The 19,137-nt window shown below is 42.8% G+C and overlaps 1 protein-coding gene and 1 pseudogene across 1 annotated transcript; one reads left to right on the top strand and one right to left on the bottom strand.

Annotated features, from left to right (window-relative positions):
• LOC131913737 (C-terminal-binding protein 2-like) overlaps window positions 1-15,636 on the bottom strand; it is an 85,800-nt pseudogene extending 70,164 nt beyond the window's left edge.
• Cd1d (CD1d molecule) lies at window positions 15,523-18,805 on the top strand. Its single transcript, XM_059264768.1, has 6 exons — window positions 15,523-15,695; window positions 15,986-16,255; window positions 16,540-16,818; window positions 17,230-17,508; window positions 18,148-18,259; window positions 18,348-18,805. The coding sequence occupies exons 1-6, from the start codon at window positions 15,635-15,637 to the stop codon at window positions 18,367-18,369; spliced, it is 1,023 nt and encodes a 340-aa protein (XP_059120751.1). The 5' UTR covers window positions 15,523-15,634; the 3' UTR covers window positions 18,370-18,805.
• Window positions 18,806-19,137: the final 332 nt, after the last annotated feature.

The following is a 19,137-nucleotide window of genomic DNA, read 5'->3' as shown; positions in this document are numbered from 1 at the left end:
TGGTCATTGATCTTTGTCAGGAAATTCCATCTCTCCAAATTCTGGTGGTTAGACAAAAGCCAACATTCCTCAGGAACTTGTGATGCCAGTTCCTCTCTACAAAAGGAGCCATTTCCCTGATCACTGGCAATAGCATACCAAAGCACATGCTGGGCTCCAGGCTCCCTCAGTATCATAAGCACCCAGCTCTCCTCACCACCCCCTACCCTAAACTTCTCCAGTTCATGGGCTTCCCTTCCCTCAGCCACTCACTTCTTACAACCCTACTATTTCAGCCATGTCTTTGTCTTCATCGCTCAATCCCCCCACCCCCTTACCCCTCACCCCGCTTTAACCATACCTATAGTAGTCACGCCTTCACTCTGTAGACTCCTCTCTTCCAGGAACTCCAAGTGTTAAGTTTTTGCTATGCTGCATGTGCCTATTTTCAATTGGGTTATTGGTCTTCTTGATGTCCAGTTTTTTTTAAGTTCTTTATATATTATTTTAGATATTAACCTTTTATCACATGTGTAATTGTTAAAGATCTTTTTCCATTTTGCAGGCTTCCACTTTCCCTGAATGATGGTGTCCCTTGCCATACAGAAGATTTTCAGTCTCATGAGGTCCCATTTATTATTAATTGTTATTCTTAGCACCTGTACTGTTCATAAAGTCTACTCCTGTGCCAATGAGTTCAAGACTATTCCCCACTTTCTCTTCTATGAAATTCAGGATATCCGTCATTGAGGTCCTTGATACACAGAGAGTTGAGTTTTGGACCGGGTGATGAATATAGATCTATTTACCTTTTTCTACATGCAGCTATCCAGGCTGACAAGCACCATTTGTTGAGGATGCTGTCTTTTTTTTCAGTGTGTATTTTCAGCTTTTTTTGTTTTTCTTTTTTTGTCAAAATTCAGGTGTTCATAGGTAAGTGGACTTCTTAAGTCTGTGTCTTAAATCCCATTCCATTAATGTGTCTGTTTTTATGCCAATACTTGCCATTTTTTTTTTATTATTATTACTTTAGCTCTGTAGCACAACTTGAAATCCGGGATGTGATATCTCCAGCATTTCTCTTATTATTCAGAATTGATTTAGCTATCCTGGTGTGTGTGTGTGTGTGTGTGTGTGTGTGTGTGTGTGTGTGTGTGTGTTTGCGTGTTTGCATAGGAAGCTGAGAATTGTCTTTTTAATTTCTGTGAAGAATTACGTTTGGAATTTTGATGGGGATTGCGTTGAATCTGAAGACTGCTTTTGGTAGGACGTCTCTCTTCACTTTATTAGTCCTTCTGATCCATGAGCATGGGAAATCTTTCAGCTTCTTGTGTTTTCTTCAGTTTCTTTATTCATTGTCTTAAAGTTTTTACTACACTGTCTTTCATTTGCTAGGTTAGAGTTATCACAAGATAGTTTATTTTTCCTGAGGCTGTTGTGAAAGATGTTTCCCAATTTCTTTCTCCATCTGTTTGTCATTAGGGTATGGGAAGGCTACTGATTTTTTAATTTTGTATTGTGCTACTTTGCTGCAAGTGTTTATTAGCTGTAGAAGTTTCCTGTAGGAGGTTTTAGGGCCTTTTATATATAAATGTATATCTGAAGATAAAGGTACTCTGACTTCTTCCTGTTTGTATCCCCTTGGTCTCCTTCGGTGTCTTATTGCTGCTGCTGAGACTGTAAGTACTGCATTCAATAGGTATGGAGAAAGTGGGCTTGTTCCTTCCTGGTTCTAGTGGAAATGCTTTGAGTTTCTGTTTAGGTTGATGTTGGCTGTGGGCTTGCTGTAAACTGCCTTTATTGTGTTAAGGTATGCCCTTTGTATCTCTAGTCTTTCCAGGACTTTTATCAAAAAGGGATGTCTAGATGACCTGTCTATTGGCAAGAGTGGGGTATTAAAGTCACCCACTATTACTGTGTGAGGGTCAACATATGATTGAAGCCATGGTAGTGTTTTTGGTTTTGTTTTTTGTTTTATAAGCCCTGGGTCTCTTGTGGTTGGTGCATGAATGTTTATATCCTGTCCACCCCGAGTGGGGTCCCCAGGGATTTGGAAGTGTTGGGGGGAAGAGGAGTTCCTGCAAGTAGGTTGCAATAAGACAAGGAATAATCTGGAGAGACAGGATAAAAGGGCTATGGGGACCCAGACTCTGTAACAAGAGTTGGAGTCTGCTGTGAACTGAGTTGAGGTGGGAGGAGGGGCCTGCAAGCATGTGGTTGCTGGTTTCTGGAAGAGGCATACTGTCTTGGCTGTTCATGTTTGTGGTTTTTGTCCTGGCATCTAGGCATCTGGAGTCATTATGTTTGGCGTCTTTCTTTGCATAAGTATTTGGTATTGTCTCTTTTTGGTGTGGATTCTCTCCTTTGGTTGCTGTTGCCCACTCTGTATCCTAGGCACAAGGGATCCTTGGTAGAGAATGTTTCTGCGCATCAGCCAGCAACATAAATAATGGATATGGGCTAGAAGAGAAGGCTGGGAGGACCACAGTAAAGAGTTATGGGGATCCCGGATCTGCACCAAGAAATGGAGTCTCCAGGGAATGAAAGTGGGGCTGAGAGCAGGACTCCTGCAGACAGAGGGCTACAGGACTAAGAGTGAGTCTTCAGCGACAGAGTGGAGGACAGAAATGATGGTGAAAATCTACTGTGTCTCAGGCCCTGTGAGTTCACATGTGCATCGGTCGGTCCTGCTGCATTTAAGCCTTGGTGTTCTCCATCTCCTCTGGCTTTTAGACTCTTTCTGCTTCCTCTTCCACGGGCTTCCCTGAGCCCTGTGTGGAGGGATTTGATGGAGACATCTCACTTAAGACTGAGTGTTCCAATGTCTCTCACTCCCTGCACATTGTCCATTTGTGGGTCTCTGTGTTTGTTCCCATCTACTCTGATGATGGCTGAGCAAGGCACTGACCTATGAGTAGAGCAGAATGTCATTATGTGTCATCTTATTGCTATGTGACTTAAGCAGAACAGTAGAATTTTGTTTTCCCCTAGGTCCCTGAGCTATGTAGTCTTGGGTTCTTACACAGATTTTTTTTTCAACTTAGGTCAGGTAGGGCATTTACATGGGGAAGACTTTAACAAGCTTTTTGTGAAGATGAAGCCATGATAGAAAGGACAAGTTACACTGGAAAAAGTAGGAAGATATGATATGAAAATTCACATTCCAAGAATTAAAGGTGGCCCAACTCCAGTCTGCCCTTGGCTGCTTGCCAGGAATCATGACATTCTCTTGGACCCTTGCTCTCCCTTTGGAATTCACCAGACCCTGTATGCCATCCTTCTGGCAATCCTCTAGCTAGCCCATGTAGTGCAGAGATGTAGATGAACTACCTGCACATCCTGTCAGAGCTCTACCAAACTCCAGGCACCCTTCGGCTGCTTGTGCCAGGTCCACACTCCAGGCTCAGCCAGGTCCACACCTCTTGTGCTTTGGCCCAGCCTAACGAGTCTGTTGAGATGCTGCTGAATCCTCCCCAACTCCCAGACCTGTACCAGGTTTGACAAACAGTGCCTGGCCAAGCCTGATCAGTCCTGTCTGTCTGCATCTTTCCTGATCTTCAGGTTCAGGCCAGATAGCACATCCTGTGCACCAGCTCAGCCTGCTGTGTCCACCTCAGACACACAACCAACACAAGAAGCAGATATGCCTAAGTCTCAGCATAAAACAATATGATAGGTCAAGGCGGTATGTCCCCCTCAATATCCACCAGTCCTACAGAAATGTTCTCCAGTGAGAATTGTCCAAATGAACTCCAGAACACAGAATTTAAAAAAAAAATCATAAGTATCATCAAAGATTTCAAGGGTATAAAGACACAAACAGATCAATGAACATAAAGAATAAATTCAAAGACAATAAATGCCCGAGTGATGTTCAAGAAAACACAAACACAAGGCTGGGTGTAACAACAAAGATAAATTTAGGATTTGAGAACCAAACTCAATAAAGAGATAGAAACAGGGAAGAGAACTCAAGCTAACTTGAAGGTTAAATCGAAGAACCCAATCACCCAACTAGAAAACTCGCAGGAAAGCCTTACAAGTATAATGGCTCAAATAGAAGACAGAATATTAGGACTTGAAGATAAAGTAGAGGAGTTAGGCCACACAAAGAAAGAAACTGAAAACAATTTAAAAGACACAGGAAAGGAAGAAACAGAAAATGGGGACACTAGGAAAAGACTAACTCTTCAAATTAGAGTCATAGATAAGGGGGAAGGCAATGCACAGACCAGACCTTTAACACAATCATAGAAGAAAACTTTTCCAAACTAAGGAAAGACACAGCCATACAGATGCAAGATGCACACAGAGCCCCAACTAGACAAGACCAGAGAGAAAAATACAAGTCACATATACAGGAAAACTCATCAGAATGACACTTGATTTCTCAATGGGAACTTAAAAGCCAGAAGAACCTGGAGCAATGAATTCCAAGTTCTAAAAGACCATGACTGCCAACCTAGATTACTGTACTCAAGAAACGATCTGCCATAGTAGAAGGGGAAAAAAAAAAAACCTTTCCATGACCTAAACATGCTAAAACAATTACATCTAGCAGACCAACCCTAAGTAGAACTCAAGAAGCAGTACTTTGGACTGGAAATAGGAATAAGTTCAGTGAAGGACCTTTAGAAAGAAAGAAAGAAAGAAAAAAACCCAAAGCTATGACTATTGAAATACAAATCATAATTCAGAACACAAATAGAAGAAAAGAAAACCTACAAAAACAAAAATGAAACCAAACAAACAAACATCAAAATGACTGTAACCAATACACACCTTTCAATAATAACTTTACATGCTAATGCTCTTCAATCAAAAGACACAGCCTGGCTGAATGGATAAGAAATCCATTTTCAGGTGCTGAGAGATGGCTCAGAGGTTGAGAGCACTGGCTGCTCTTCCAGAGGACCTGGGTTCAATTCCCAGTATTCACATGGCAGCTCACAACTGTCTGTAACTCCAGTTCCAGGGGATCTGACACCTTCACACCAATGCACGTAAAATAAGTTTAAAAAATAATCCATTTTCTGCTGATTACAAGAAACTCATCTTAGAATTAAAGATAGATACCACTTGGAAGCCTGGGAAAAATCATTCCAATCAATCAAATGGTATCAGGAAACAAGTAGATGTCTCTTTCCTAATATTGGGCAAAATAGACTTCAAACTAAAACTAATCGGAAGAGACAAAGAAGGCTATTTCATTCTAATTAAGGGAACAATTAACCAAGAAGGCATTATGTACAGCCCTAAGTACATATGCATCAAACTCTGGAGCACCCAGTTTCATAAAGAGCCTTCTACTGGATTAAAGACATAGGCTAATAGGCCACCCATTAATAATAAATGATTTCAATACCCCCACTTTCTATAGGGCACACAAAGGTAATCTGAACAAAAAACAACAAAGAAATGGCATCATACATCAAACAGATTTAACAGATATCTAGAGAACATCCTACACCAACACCAAGAGTATACATTCTTCTCAGAAGCCTGTGAAAGCTTCTCCAAAATAGGCCACATCCTGCAACACAAAACAAATCCCAGGAAAACTGAAATAGTTCTATGTATTCTATTTGGCCATAGTGCAATAAAACTTAAAATGGACAGCAAACAAATCTCTATTAAGTACACAAACTAATGGAGAGCCAATAACGCATCACTGAATAATGAATGGGCCAAAGAAGAAATAAGAAAAGAAAAAATATTCTGGAACTAAATAAAAATAAAAATACAACACAACAGAAACTCTGTCCTGTTTTAAAAATACATCAGAAAGAGCACAGAAAAGACTTACTGAGGCAACCCAGGAAGATGGAAAAACAAGAATAAACCAATCCCAAATTCATGAATAGCAAGAAATAAATACCAAAGCAGAAATCAATGAGATAGAAACAAAACAATACAAGAATCAGTGGATCTAAGAGCTGACTCTTTGAGAAGATAAACAAGAAAATCAACAGAACCTTGGCCCAACTAGTCCAAAGAAAGAGAGGACCCAAATTAACAGGATCATAAATAAACCAAGAGACAAGGACACAAAAGAAATTCAGAATATACATGGGAATACTTTAATAACATGCACTCCATTAATTTGAAAAATCTAAAAGAAATGGATATATTTCTACATTCATCCAAAGCACCAAAGTTAAACCAAGAAAAGATCAACAACCTAAACAGACCCATAACACACGAGGAGATAGAAACAGTGATAAAAAGCCTTCCTGTTGTCCTTTTACTAAATTGTTGCTGCCACTGCTGTCTAAATCAGCAACTGCAAGTCCACTGCTACCAGCAACTGCTTCAGCTGCAAAGGCCACAGCCTGAGGAGATTCTGTTCCTCAGGCACCAACTCTTTCGAAGCTACCAAGGGAACTTAGCTAAATCTCTGTCCCTCTAAAGAACTCAAGATTCAAAGGTTAAGGTGGAATTCTGCTCCTCAGAGAGTCTGAATAGCAAGCCGCTTACAAGTCCTCCAAAAAGCCCTCGTGCTTCTCCTCACCTCTCCTTAAAAACCCTTCTCCACCTGGCGCCTCCCTACCACTTCCTGTCAGATAGTTGCTGACTCAACTGTAGCTAGAGTTTTCCTGCCTGGCCCATGGTCAGGGCAAATCTCTCTCACCCGCCAGTCCCACAGACACTCAGACCCGATCAAGTAAACACAGAGACTTATATTAGTTACAAACTGTATGGCCGTGGCAGGCTTCTTGCTAACTGTTCTTATATCTTAAATTAATCCATTTCCATTAATCTATACCTTGCCACATGGCTCGTGGCTTACCGGCATCTTCACAAGCTGTTTCTCATCGTGGCGGCTGGCAGTGTCTCTCTGACTCAGCCTTCCACTTCCCAGCGTTATTCTCCTCCTTGCCCCGCCTATACTTCCTGCCTAGCCAACGGCCAATCAGTGTTTTATTGATTAATTAGCAACACATTTGCCATACATCCCACAGCACTTCCCCTTTTTTTTTTTTTTCAAAAAGGAATGTTTTAACCTTAACAAAGTAAAATTACATATAATTTGGGAATTTGGGCGTAGCTTCTCTTACTACTTCCTGCTGGAAGGGGGTGCTGTATCTTATGGGGAAACAAAGAAAATTTTAGAATTATGGAATAGTCCATGAGGCTGTATCGTCTGAGCCAGATGCCTTCAAACCATTCTGGATGTTGGATCATCTGGGCCATGGTGTCATTGGAGACCTTCAGGGGGTCTTGGCTGGTCAAACCTGATGTGTCTTAATCTGGAACAATTCCATAGCCTTTGGCTTTCTGTGGGAACACAAGCAGAGACTCCTTTCCAAAGTAACATATCCTTATATCCAAATTTTGAAGTCAAGGTACCTTTAAAATATACATTTTGGCATAACTCAACAGCTTTTACAATCAAATGTTTTTTTGCAGTTACGAATATCAAAGAGAACATAATCCAGATTCTTTGTGTGGTAGCCATCTTTACGTGGCTTATTTTTTATACTACCTTTACTGTCTCTTTAATGACTTTATTTTTTAAAACTATATATTTGTTTCTATAACTCTATATATCACCTTTTTTGTCTCTTTCAAGCCTACGTATCTTTTACACACATTGTAAACTATTACATCTGAATCTGTCTTATTGTGAATCTCTTGCCTTAAACTGCAGCAGCTGGGCTGCTGGCTCCGCCCACCTCAGCTTCCCAACATGGCTACCTTTTACCACCAGCTCTGGGAGCTACCATGGGTCTCTATGCTTTTATCCAAGCAGCATGTAGCCCAAAAACCTCTTTTTTTGTTTTGTACCTGCAAAGGCTAAATCCACCACGCAGCTTAATGTGCCACTTGCAGAGGCCTGATTCCCGCCATACTGCAGGTTGAGCATGCATGCCAGGAACCCACCAGTAGCTGAAACCAGCAGCTGCCGCTCATTTGAGAGAGACAATTAGGAACTGTTTTTAGCTCCGTTTTAGAATCTTTTTTTCTCAGTTTTTAGGTGGAAACTCTTGCCACCACATTGGACGCCATTTGTAGCTTGAGTTTTCCTGCCTGGCCCACGGTCAGGGCAAATCTCTCTCACCCGCCAGTCCCACAGACACTCAGACCCGATCAAGTAAACACAGAGACTTATATTAGTTACAAACTGTATGGCCGTGGCAGGCTTCTTGCTAACTGTTCTTATATCTTAAATTAATCCATTTCCATTAATCTATACCTTGCCACATGGCTCGTGGCTTACCGGCATCTTCACAAGCTGTTTCTCATCGTGGCGGCTGGCAGTGTCTCTCTGACTCAGCCTTCCACTTCCCAGCGTTATTCTCCTCCTTGCCCCGCCTATACTTCCTGCCTAGCCAACGGCCAATCAGTGTTTTATTGATTAATTAGCAACACATTTGCCATATATCCCACAGCACTCAACCTCCTGACCACAGGTGAATTTTATTTAATCAAACCCTGCGGGGCATTTACCCACCAACCCCACAGTTCCCCAGAGTTTTCTTGAGTGCCAGCAGCAGGAAATATTAGATAGAAGGATTTAGATTGTGGAGAGAAACAGATAGAAAATAAAGGATAGCCTCCCGAGAGGGCCTGGAACCTATTCCAAGGAGTCCTGACTGTCTCTGCCCCATGGTATTTATAGAGATGCCAAGGGGTGGAGCAAAAGACCTCCCCCCAGCACAGCCAAGTGCAGACCATCTCAGACACCTGCACTCAGGCCCATGGTCCTAATCATCCTCTCTATGAGGACCTGCTGGGTAAAGCCACGAGGAACCCGAAAACGGGCTCCCACAAAACCCATCTTTGCATCATTAAGCAAATGTTCCAGAGCATAAACAAAAGTAACACACTTTAAAATAATATTCTACAACACCTTCCAACTAAAAAAAAAAAAAATCCCATGCCAAGGTAGAGTCTTAGCAGAACTCTAACAGACTTGCATAGAAGATCTATATCCAATGCTTCTTAAATTATTATTATTATTACTATTATTATTATTTTGGGTTTTTGGGACAGGATTTCTCAGTGTAACAGCCTTGACTGTCCTCAAATTCACTTTATAGATCAGGCTGGCCTCAAACTCACAGAGATCTGCCTGCATCTGCCTCCCTAATGCTGGGATTAAAGGCCCACCATGCCCAGCTAAAAATATTTTAAAGAATAGAAGGAGTAGGAACACATCCAAACACTTTCTATGAAGCTAGTATCACTCTAATATCCAAACAAGGTAAAGATATTCCCCCTCCACACACACAAAAAACAACAACCCAAAAACAAAAATAAAACAACAACAAAAATACAGACCAATAAGACAATGAACATAAAATCAAATATCCTCAATGAAATCATTGCAAACTGAATAAAGGCAAATATAAGAAATATTATCTATCAAGACCAAGTTGGATTTATCACAGACATTCAGGGACGGTCAACATATGAAAATCACTATAGATATAATAGGTCACACAAATAAGCTTAATGACAAAAATCACATGATCATTTCAATAGCTGCAGAAAAAAATCTTTGACAAAATTCAACATGCCTTCATGATAAAGTGCTAAAGGTAGTGGAAAGGAATGACCTTAATACCATAAAGGCTGTATATGACAAACCCACAGTCAACATCCTAAATGGGGAAAACCACAAAGCAATACCATTCAAATCAGGAATGAGATAAAGCTGTCCACGATCCCCACTCCTCTTCAGTATAGTATCTGAAGCACAAGCTGGAGCAATCAGGCAAGAGAAGGAAATTAAAGGGGTATAAATAGGAAAGAAGTAAAACTATCCTCATTTGCAGATGATATGATATTCTAAAAATCCCACCAAAAGATTTTCTAGAAATGATCAACAATTTCTGCAAGGTGGCAAAATACAAAATAAACATAAAAATCAATAGCTTTTTTATATGCCAACAATTAACATGCTGAGAAAGGTATCATAGACATACTCCCATTCACAACAGTGTCAAAGAAAATGAAATATCTAGGAATAAACCTAAATAAGGAGATAAAAGTTGTCTACAATGGAAACTCTGAAGAAAGAGATTAAGAAAGACATTGGCCTAGACATTGGAGCAGGACATCTCATGCTCATGGATCCATAGAACTAACGCTGTGAAAACGATCATTCTACCAAAAGCTTTTAAAAGTTCATCGCCATCTGCATAAATATTTCCATCTCATTCCTCCAAAGAAATTGAAATTCATATGGAACCACAAAAAAATCCTGATAGCTAAAGTAATCCTGGCAAAACAAAACAAAACAACAACAACAAAAAAGACTGGAGCAATTACCATTCTAGAGTTCAAGACTTATTATAGAGCCATAGTAATAAAAACAGTGTGGTACTGGCACAAAAATAGACATATAGATCAATGAAACAAAAGAGAAGACCCAGACGTGAGTACACACAAACTACAGCCATCTGATATTTGACAAAGATGCCTGAAACACACACTGGAGGAGAGATAGCTTCTTCAACAAACGATTCTGGAAAAACTGAACGTCTGCGTGTAGAGGAATAAGACTCATCTATCATCTTGCACAAAAGCCAGCTCCAAATGCATTCAAGACCTCAGTGTGAAACCCAAACACTGAAACTACTGGAGGAATACACAGGCAGTACACCACAGGATAGAGGCATAGGATGGGCTTTCTAACTAGAGCTCCAATGCCCAGGAATTGAGGCCAACATTGACAAGTGGGACCCTCACAAAACCAAAAAACTCTGCCCAACTAGGGAAACAATTGTGTGAAAAGGAGGCCAGCAGAGTCAGGGAGAATCTTTTCCAGCTACACATTTGACAGTGGATTAACAGTCTGAGAATACAAAGAACTCAAAAGTTCAAAGACTCGAGAGAAGAGTTCTCAGACAAAGAAATAAAAATGGCTAAGAAATATTTTGGAAAATGTTCGTCATCCTTAGCAATTAGAGAAATGCAAACAGAAACAACTTTGAGATTTGATCCTACCCCAGTCAAAATGGCAAAGATCAGCAAAACAGCTGGCCACAAAGCTGGAGAAAATGTGGTGAAAGGGAACCCTCATTCACTCCTGGTGGGATGGTAAACTGGTGCATCCACTCTAGAAAACAGTTTGGAGAATTCTCAAAAAGCTAAAAATAAATCCAGCCTATGACTCAGCTATGCCACTGCTTGGCACAGGCTCCAAGGCCCTGACATCCTACTCCACTGACACTTCCCTCGGCCATGTTTGTTGCTATTCATAATAGTACGAAATGGAAACAACCGAAATGGTTTTCGTCTGACAAACGGATAATGGAGATGTGGTGCATAAACACCGTGGAATGCTAGTCAACTATTAAAAAAAGAAATCATGGAATTGGCAGGTAAATGGATGGACCTAGAAAATATTTTATTGGGTGAGGTAAACCAGACCCCAAAAGACAAGCATTGCATGTTCTCAATCCTGTTTCACAGCTCCCAAACTTCAGATACGAGCATATAACACAGAGTAACCACAGAAACTAGGACAGTGAAAAGGGACCGTGAGAGGGTGTCTTGGAGTTTCCAACTACTGTAATTAAAGCACTGTGGCCAAAAGCAACTTGGAGAGGAAAGAGTTTGTTTAAATTCACATCACTGAGGAAGTAGGAGCTGCAGCAGAGGATAAAAGGATTCTGCTTTCTGGCTTGCTCCTCATAGGTCGCCCAGCCTGTTTTCTTACAGAACCCAGGACCACCAACCCAGGGGTGGCACTGCTCCTAGAGAGCTGGGCCCTCCCACATCAATCACCAATCAAGAAAACACACCACAGGGTTGCCCACAAGCCATTCTGGTGGGGGTATTTTCTCACCAGAAGCTCGCTCTTCCAAAACAAATCTATCTTGTGTCAAGTTGACAAGACACTGTCCAGCATAGAAGTGGATGCTAGAAAGAGGAATGCTGAATACATGTGATATGAAAAGAGAAATGGGAAGAACAGGGAAGGGGGCTCTCCTGGAGAAGGGGCAGGTCAATACCGAAGGAGAGAGGGAGGTTGGACAAATAACACTAAGGATGCTTGAAAAAGCCTTAAGGAATTGCGTTATTTTTGTATTTACCTAAAATTATATACAACACACATAAGTGTACAGGCATGAGGAATCTCCATAGGAGTTGTTGATAAGGGGAGTGCAAGAGACTCCCCAGACAATATAAGCTCTTACTGCTGTTCTTGGTTGCCTGCCAGAGGTGGAAGGTAAGTCCTTATTGCTGAAGACACCATGCACTTCAGACACAGGACTCAAAAGATTCAAGCTGGATCTGATCTGAAAGCCTCCTCCCTGGGGACTAGCATTCATAGTTTCAGAAGGTGCTACTCAAGCTGCCAAGGGAGGGATGTAAGCAAAATGGTCATTCCTAGATGTGAAGTCTATGAACCACAACACTGACCAGCAAGACATGATATCTCTAATGACACAGTAGTGTTATTTATGTCTTGGTGGTAACCAACAGCTTTCTAATTGGACATAAGGCCCACTCAACAAAAGGGAAATCATGCCTGGTACTGGAAACCTAGCAGATTACACAGGGCTAGTGAGGTCACGAATCTCAGAGGAGAACCTATCCCTATCCCTGCCCCCTGCCCTGCTACTTTACTGAACCAGCATAATCCCTAACTGCAAAACTAAATATTTATCCCTACACCCATCATCGAAGAACAGAGACTATTTCAGAACCACACAGGTCAAAGTGCAGACAACTGATCAGTCCCAGTGGACACACTACAGTACACCTCCTGCACTCCAGGCTCAGGGAACATCATGGAAGAGGAGACAGAAAGATTGTATGAGCCAGAGGGCAAAAAAATGCTGTGAGATTATGTCTCCTAAGAATGACAGGGAAGCTTCATCCATGATACCTCAACAACATGGCTGCTTAACAAATTCTGAACAAGTACAACATCAATAGACATCCTAATATTGAAGGTGGGGAGAATTTCACAGGGCCCTGCCTTGAGATAAAGAATCAAGAGACATTGAGAAAAGAAGTATTCTTCCCCCAGGGAGGAGACTCCCTAAGTGGTTATACAATACCAACTAGTAAGCTCGGAAAACATGTACTTGGTAACAGCACTGAATGGACTGCATATGTAGTAGTAATTGTGTGTGTGTGTGTGTGTGTGTATGTGTGTGTGTGTGTGTGTGTGTGTAACAATAATAAAAAAAAAAAAAGAAGAGGCCAGTAAATTGATAGTGAGTGTGGGGAGAGAAGTGACATGGGAAGAACTGGAGGAAGGAAAGGTATGGAGGGAAATGATGTAATTATGTTGTAATAAAAATAATAAAATATTTTGAACTAAATAAAAATAATTATTTAACCATATATATTATATTTAGCCATATATATGTATATACATATATATTCTTTTCTTTTTTATTTTTCAAGACAGGGTTTCTCTGTGTAGCCCTGGTTGTCCTAGAACTCACTCTGTGGACCAAGCTGTCCTCAAACTCAGAGATCTGTCTGCCTCTACCTCCTAAGTGCTGGGATTAAAGGCAAGCACCACCACGCCTTGATAACATTTTATTTTATTTTTTTAACAAAACTTTTCAGAGTCATTTTAAACTGTTTTTGGAGCAACATCCAGTCAAATAAGCTCTGGTTGATTAGAGCTACCTCCAAGACCCCAGCCTAGAGGGAAAAGCCTGTCTTCTAGGACTCTTCTAACAGTGAGAAGGCAGAATGGGAGGAATCGCAGTCAGGAGAGGTGACCCTTGTGTCCTGACATCCCTTCAGCTGATGATAGAGAGAACAAAGAAGCAGACAAACTACCATTTCCATAATCACAAGGACTATGTGTTAGGAAGAAAAGCCTACAATGCTAGCTGCTGCTGCACAGGGTGTGGAGATGAGGCTGGCCAGCTCTCCTGCCTTCACTCACACTGCCTGGGAAGCTTCCGAAGGCTCTCCTGAGAAAATGGCATTGCAGTTTGAAGTCCGAGTGGAAACCACTAGGATGGGCTTGGAGGCAAGAGTTCCCCAAGGTCCCTGTTTGTGCAGAGATCTTAGGCAGGAGGAAGCTGTAAGGAACTGAAGCCTGTGAGCCTGAGAATAGGGTCTCATTTGGTGCTCAAAGGCAAACCAGAGCAGGGCCAGGATGATCCTATAGGCCATACTGATGATGTTTTTTTCTTCTTCTCAAGAAAGCTGTTTCGTATAGGTGAAGCAGAAGGTTAGGGTGATGGGGAAGGTGGAGATGTAGAGAAGAGGACCCACTTAAGAGACAAGACAGAAAGATAGAGAAAAGTCGACAATGGAGTGAATAAAAGGAACGGGAAAGATGGTATTGGGAGTCTGCTTTACCAGTGATGACTTCTTTCAGGGTTACTCAAAGTTCTGAGTAACTGTTTCGGGGATGCCTGTTTTCAGTGTGAGAAATAGGACACAACCACTCAAACTCACAGGCACACACCGTAATCCTACCTCTGTTCACAAAACCATGAGGTTCGTTTTTGAGAGTGAGTGGAAAGGCAGAGGAAGAAGCTAGAAGGCAAGGCCAAGCTAGAGGGAAGGGTGCGGGGATAAAGGAAAGATTCCTGTATGCAGGAATACAGCACGTGTCCCCCCTGTGCTATAGCCCTTTGAGTGTGCACAGCTTGTTACTTTTAGCTTTTCTTCACATCAGATTGCCCCAAGTCTTCAATTTGCACAAATCCTGATATACTGCAAAAATAAATTAATTAATTAAAAAAAAAAAAAACCCACGCTTGTAGTCTCCAAACTGGAGCTAGGGAAGACACAGGAGAGACAAGTCAGGGAAAAGAGACCCCAGGTTAAGGGGAGAGTCTGGGGAACACGGACGCAGGAGACTGCAGGGATACGGATGTATCGTAGACCACCCTACGCTCTCAGTGTACCACTGCGAGAACCACGCCCATCCTTTTTTTTTTTTTTTTTTAAATAAACATGTGGAGATCTGGGAGGAGTCGAAAGTGTAAAACAAAGTCGCGCCTGCAAACTGCCACTGCTTAGCTTGGCCGAAACTTTTCTCCTTTCCTCTCCTTGCGTTTTTAATACCATCGGAATTGTAACACAAGTACGATCTTATGTCTTGCTTTTAACATTGAGATGGCAAAAAAAAAAAAAAAAAAAAAAAAAAAAAAAAAAAAAAAAAAAAAAAAAAAAAAAGCCGATCTCAACCTATTGGTTTAAATATTAAGGCAACTCCACGTAGTTAAAAGGGAGGTTTATTTTGTGAGGTAACTTACAAGTGGGGTAACAATAGGTTACAGGGTCGGGGAAAGGTGAAGCGCAGTCCGGCGGTGTTCTCTGGAGAACTCTGCTCAGTCTACCTCCAGCGTCTAGGATCCAGAAACTAAGAGAGCCGGCCGGACCCTCTCTTGGCTCCGCCTTATAGGCGAGACAAGCAGAGACACGAAACCTCAATGGGGGTAATACTTCTAGGTCAAAGCTGGAACAGCTATCCATTACATAAACCTTTGTCTTTAGTGTAAGGGAAAGACAGTTGAGAAAAGTTGGTTGTGTAGCGGCACTGATTAAACCACGAGGTGGGGGGGGGGGGGAGTTTGTAAAAGAGTAATGAATTTGCCAGTCCGGTGCTTCCGGATTTGGCGAGCACTGCGCCAAAAGCCCCAGAGCCTTTGTGCTCAGGGTGAAGAGAAAGACGCTGAAGTCGGAGCCGAGGGCTGTGCAGACCTCTCGCGCCATGCGGTACCTACCGTGCCTGTTGCTTTGGGTGTTCGCGAGGGTCTGGGGACAATCTGAAGGTGAGTAGACGTGCACACAGAAGGGACTGGAAAAGGAGGAAGAGAGTGCCTGACTAGTAGCAGCGCTGGGAGGTTGTGGGCGGGGGGAGGGGGGGGGGGACTCTGGCGGGCTTGGAGCACACAAGTGGGCTGAACCGCTTTGCGGCTCAGGCTCAGAGCCCAACGCAGTTCAGAACCCTACCCTGCGCCTCTCTTTCCCAAGCCCAGCTAAGGCTGTTCTTTTCCCTAAGAGTCCGTCTGCCGACTTGTTCACTCACTCGCTACGCTCATTTGGTTTTCATTGTTTGCAGGACAGCAAGAGAATTTCCCCTTCCGCTGCCTGCAGATCTCTTCCTTCGCCAACAGTAGCTGCTCACGCACGGATGGCTTGGCCTGGCTGGGGGATCTGCAAACGCACCGTTGGAGTAATGACTCAGACACCATCAGCTTCGTGAAGCCGTGGTCCCAGGGCAAATTCAGTCACCAACAGTGGGAGAAGCTGCAGCGTTTATTTCAAGTGTATCGAACCAGCTTTACCAGGGACATACAGGAATTAGTCAAAATGGTGTCTATCGTACACTGTGAGTGGAGGGATGGAACCCTGAACAGGTACCCAATGGGTGAGAGAGGCCTCCCAACCCCAACTGGATAACTGTGGGGTTATCTGATGAGAGCCTCTGCTTTCTCTGCCCTTATGATTTTCACTTCTGTCTAGAGGGATCCTTGTCTCTTCTGAAAATTAGTCCCAGGACACCGGTGATCATTTCCCTCAACTGAGACCTAACTACTATCTTCATACCAATTTCTTCTCCTTTCTTCCCAACTTCTTAATCATTCTTTGATCTCTACCCGTTCCTCTTTACAGATCCCATTGAGGTCCAGGTGTCTGCTGGGTGTGAAGTGTACTCTGGGAACGCTTCGGAGAGCTTTCTCCATGCAGCATTTCAAGGAGAACATGTGCTGAGTTTTCAGGGAACTTCCTTTCAGAAGGCCCCAGAGGCCCCACCTTGGATGGAGTTGGTCATTAGAGTGCTCAACGGTGATCAAGGGACAAGGGAAACGATTCAGCAGCTTCTGAACGACACCTGCCCCCAGCTTGTCCGTGGTCTCCTAGAGGCAGGGAAGCCAGAACTGGAGAAGCAAGGTCAGCCTGCTATCCTTACCCCATGTGGATTGTTTCTGTGTTTTCCCGTCACTGTAAGCTTTAGAGAAAGGGCAAGGCCTAGGAGGAGGTGAATAAGGCGTGTGGGGTTTGTTCTTTTCACTGACAGTCATTCTTGGATTCTATGAATTGATTTAAACACTGAGTATCAGAACTGAGCCAGGTGGTATTTGAGACATGCTATCTCAGCTGAACTCAGGGTGTTCCAGAGTACAGAGAAGGGTTGTTCACAGGATGCTTGGATCAGGGGAGGGGTAGAAGTATCAAGGATGGTTTGTTTCCCTAGTCACAGTGATACAAATGAATTTAAGCATGAACTTGATAGGAGGCCTGGAGCCTCGAATATAAGTGTTCTTGCCTTAAGATTTTTTTTTCTCCTCTTGCTGGATGCAGAGACACCTGGGGCCTGGTTGTCCAAGGGCCTCAGTCCTAGACCTGGCCATGAGCAGCTGCTGTGTCATGTCTCTGGATTCCACCCAAAGCCTGTGTGGGTGATGTGGATGAAGGGCAAGCAAGAGCAAAAGAGTACTCGGAGAGGTGACATCCTGCCCAATGCTGATGGGACATGGTATCTCCGAGCAACCCTGGATGTGGAGGCTGGAGAGGTGGCTGGCCTGGCCTGCTGGGTGAAACACAGCAGTCTAAAAGGGCAGGTCATGATCCTCAACTGGGGTAAGAAAAAAAACTGTATACTGTGTTGAGAGTGAGTAGAGGTACCCTTCAAGCATAGAATGAGAGCTGAACAAACCTGGTCACAGAAACTCCTAACTATTATAGAAAAGATAGGAGGGAATTCTAGCTACAGAAAGAAATCCCAAAAAATTGGAGGTAAGATGTTCTATATATATATGAAGAAAGGAGACCCAGAAACTCAGAAGATCCGGAGGCAAATGGCAAAGCAGTGCGGGAAGACCCACTCCCCAGGATAGAGGACCCAGGGCCCAAAGCATAGCTGTAGTGTATTGAGAGCCTCCTCCTGTGTGAGCACGGGACCACTCTGTGGCTGGTGTGTCCTTTCATCTCATCACTGAGCTTTGAAGTTAAGTACTGCTATTCAGACTATAGATGAAGAAGTCGATGCTCAGACAGGGTAACCACCCAGAGTCACACAGGAAGTTGAAGAGCTGGAGGTAGACAGATTCACATCTGTCCGGATCGCATGCAGCCATCCTGTCAGAAGAGGGCCAGTCTAAACTCAGGAGGAATAAAAGGACAGAGTTTAAATGAAAGAAGAAATAATGTGCTTAGAGTAGGGAACTTGAAATGGGATGGGTTCTTTGTTTAGAGACACCTTGTATTCCTCCAAAGCAGATGGCGGGCAATGGTCTGTGGGTGCCATCTTCGGGATCGTGGCAGGGGTACTGTTTCTTCTGTCCTGTCCTGTGCTCTACTGCGTCTGGAAGCACCGCCGCCGCCTCTGCCAGTAAGTCTCCCCTTCTGTGTGCGCCTTTCCTCCACATCCCTCCTTTGTTCCTTCGTTTCCTTTCCTAATGGCCTCTCTTTTGTCACAGCTTCTATCAAGACATCCTGTAGCTCTTCCTGACACCTGTCTCTCCTGAGACTCAGACCTTCCAGCTTCTAAGACGTTGGTCCTCGTCCGCTCAGGAACTGAAGATGAAAGGGGAAAAACTTGAAAAAGTGAAGAGCAACCAGCACACCCTTTCAACATTTATTTCAAAGAAATTAATTTATTTTTCATTGTCTCACAAGTTTATAAGCCCAGGTGGTTTGGAACAAACACGACTGCAAATGCACCTACCTGCTGAGAGCAAGCTGTGGGCAGTGTTTTATGGGATTTGAACTGAACCAAAAAGCACATATCCTGCCCAAATGGATACTTCGGGGTTTGTTGGCAAATGTCCAACACTGACATGGCTGAACTCTGCAGTTTTCAAGAAAACTAGAAATATGGATTTGAGGGCAGGGGGTGACATACAGACCTTAAAAAATAAACTCAAATATTTGCAAATATTGGCACTGTTTGATATCTTAGATCCATGCCTGCTGAATGTGGATCTAATGATAACCCAAGGGCTCCCACTTTGTGGCTCTTTTTAAAAAAAAAGTTTGTCCTAAATGCCATAGTGACAATTTTAGGACATAGTCTCTATTGTAAATATACATTTATGACTGAAGGGTGTATTCTCTTTCAAATAAAATTAGGAGGTCTCTTGAGGTTCTACTTGGAGCAACTGTATTTAAAAAGAAGTCACAGTATACCTATTTTGTTAAGAAAAAAAAAAACACCTCACTCCCCTTAAGATATTTCCCTAAAACATTGCTATAATTTGCATCCAGCAA

The sequence above is a fragment of the Peromyscus eremicus genome, chromosome 6 (genome assembly GCF_949786415.1).
Source record: "Peromyscus eremicus chromosome 6, PerEre_H2_v1, whole genome shotgun sequence".
NCBI classification, from domain to species: domain Eukaryota; kingdom Metazoa; phylum Chordata; class Mammalia; order Rodentia; family Cricetidae; genus Peromyscus; species Peromyscus eremicus.
This window is presented reverse-complemented; position numbering and strand designations above follow the sequence as displayed.

Bases quoted from the DNA above. Each gene is read 5' to 3' on its own strand.
- Cd1d (XM_059264768.1), top strand. From the start codon at position 15,635: ATGCGGTACCTACCGTGCCTGTTGCTTTGGGTGTTCGCGAGGGTCTGG. The intron at 15,696-15,985 runs GTGAGTAGACGT...CATTGTTTGCAG, and splicing joins GGTCTGGGGACAATCTGAAG to GACAGCAAGAGAATTTCCCC. The intron at 17,509-18,147 runs GTAAGAAAAAAA...CCTCCAAAGCAG, and splicing joins GGTCATGATCCTCAACTGGG to ATGGCGGGCAATGGTCTGTG.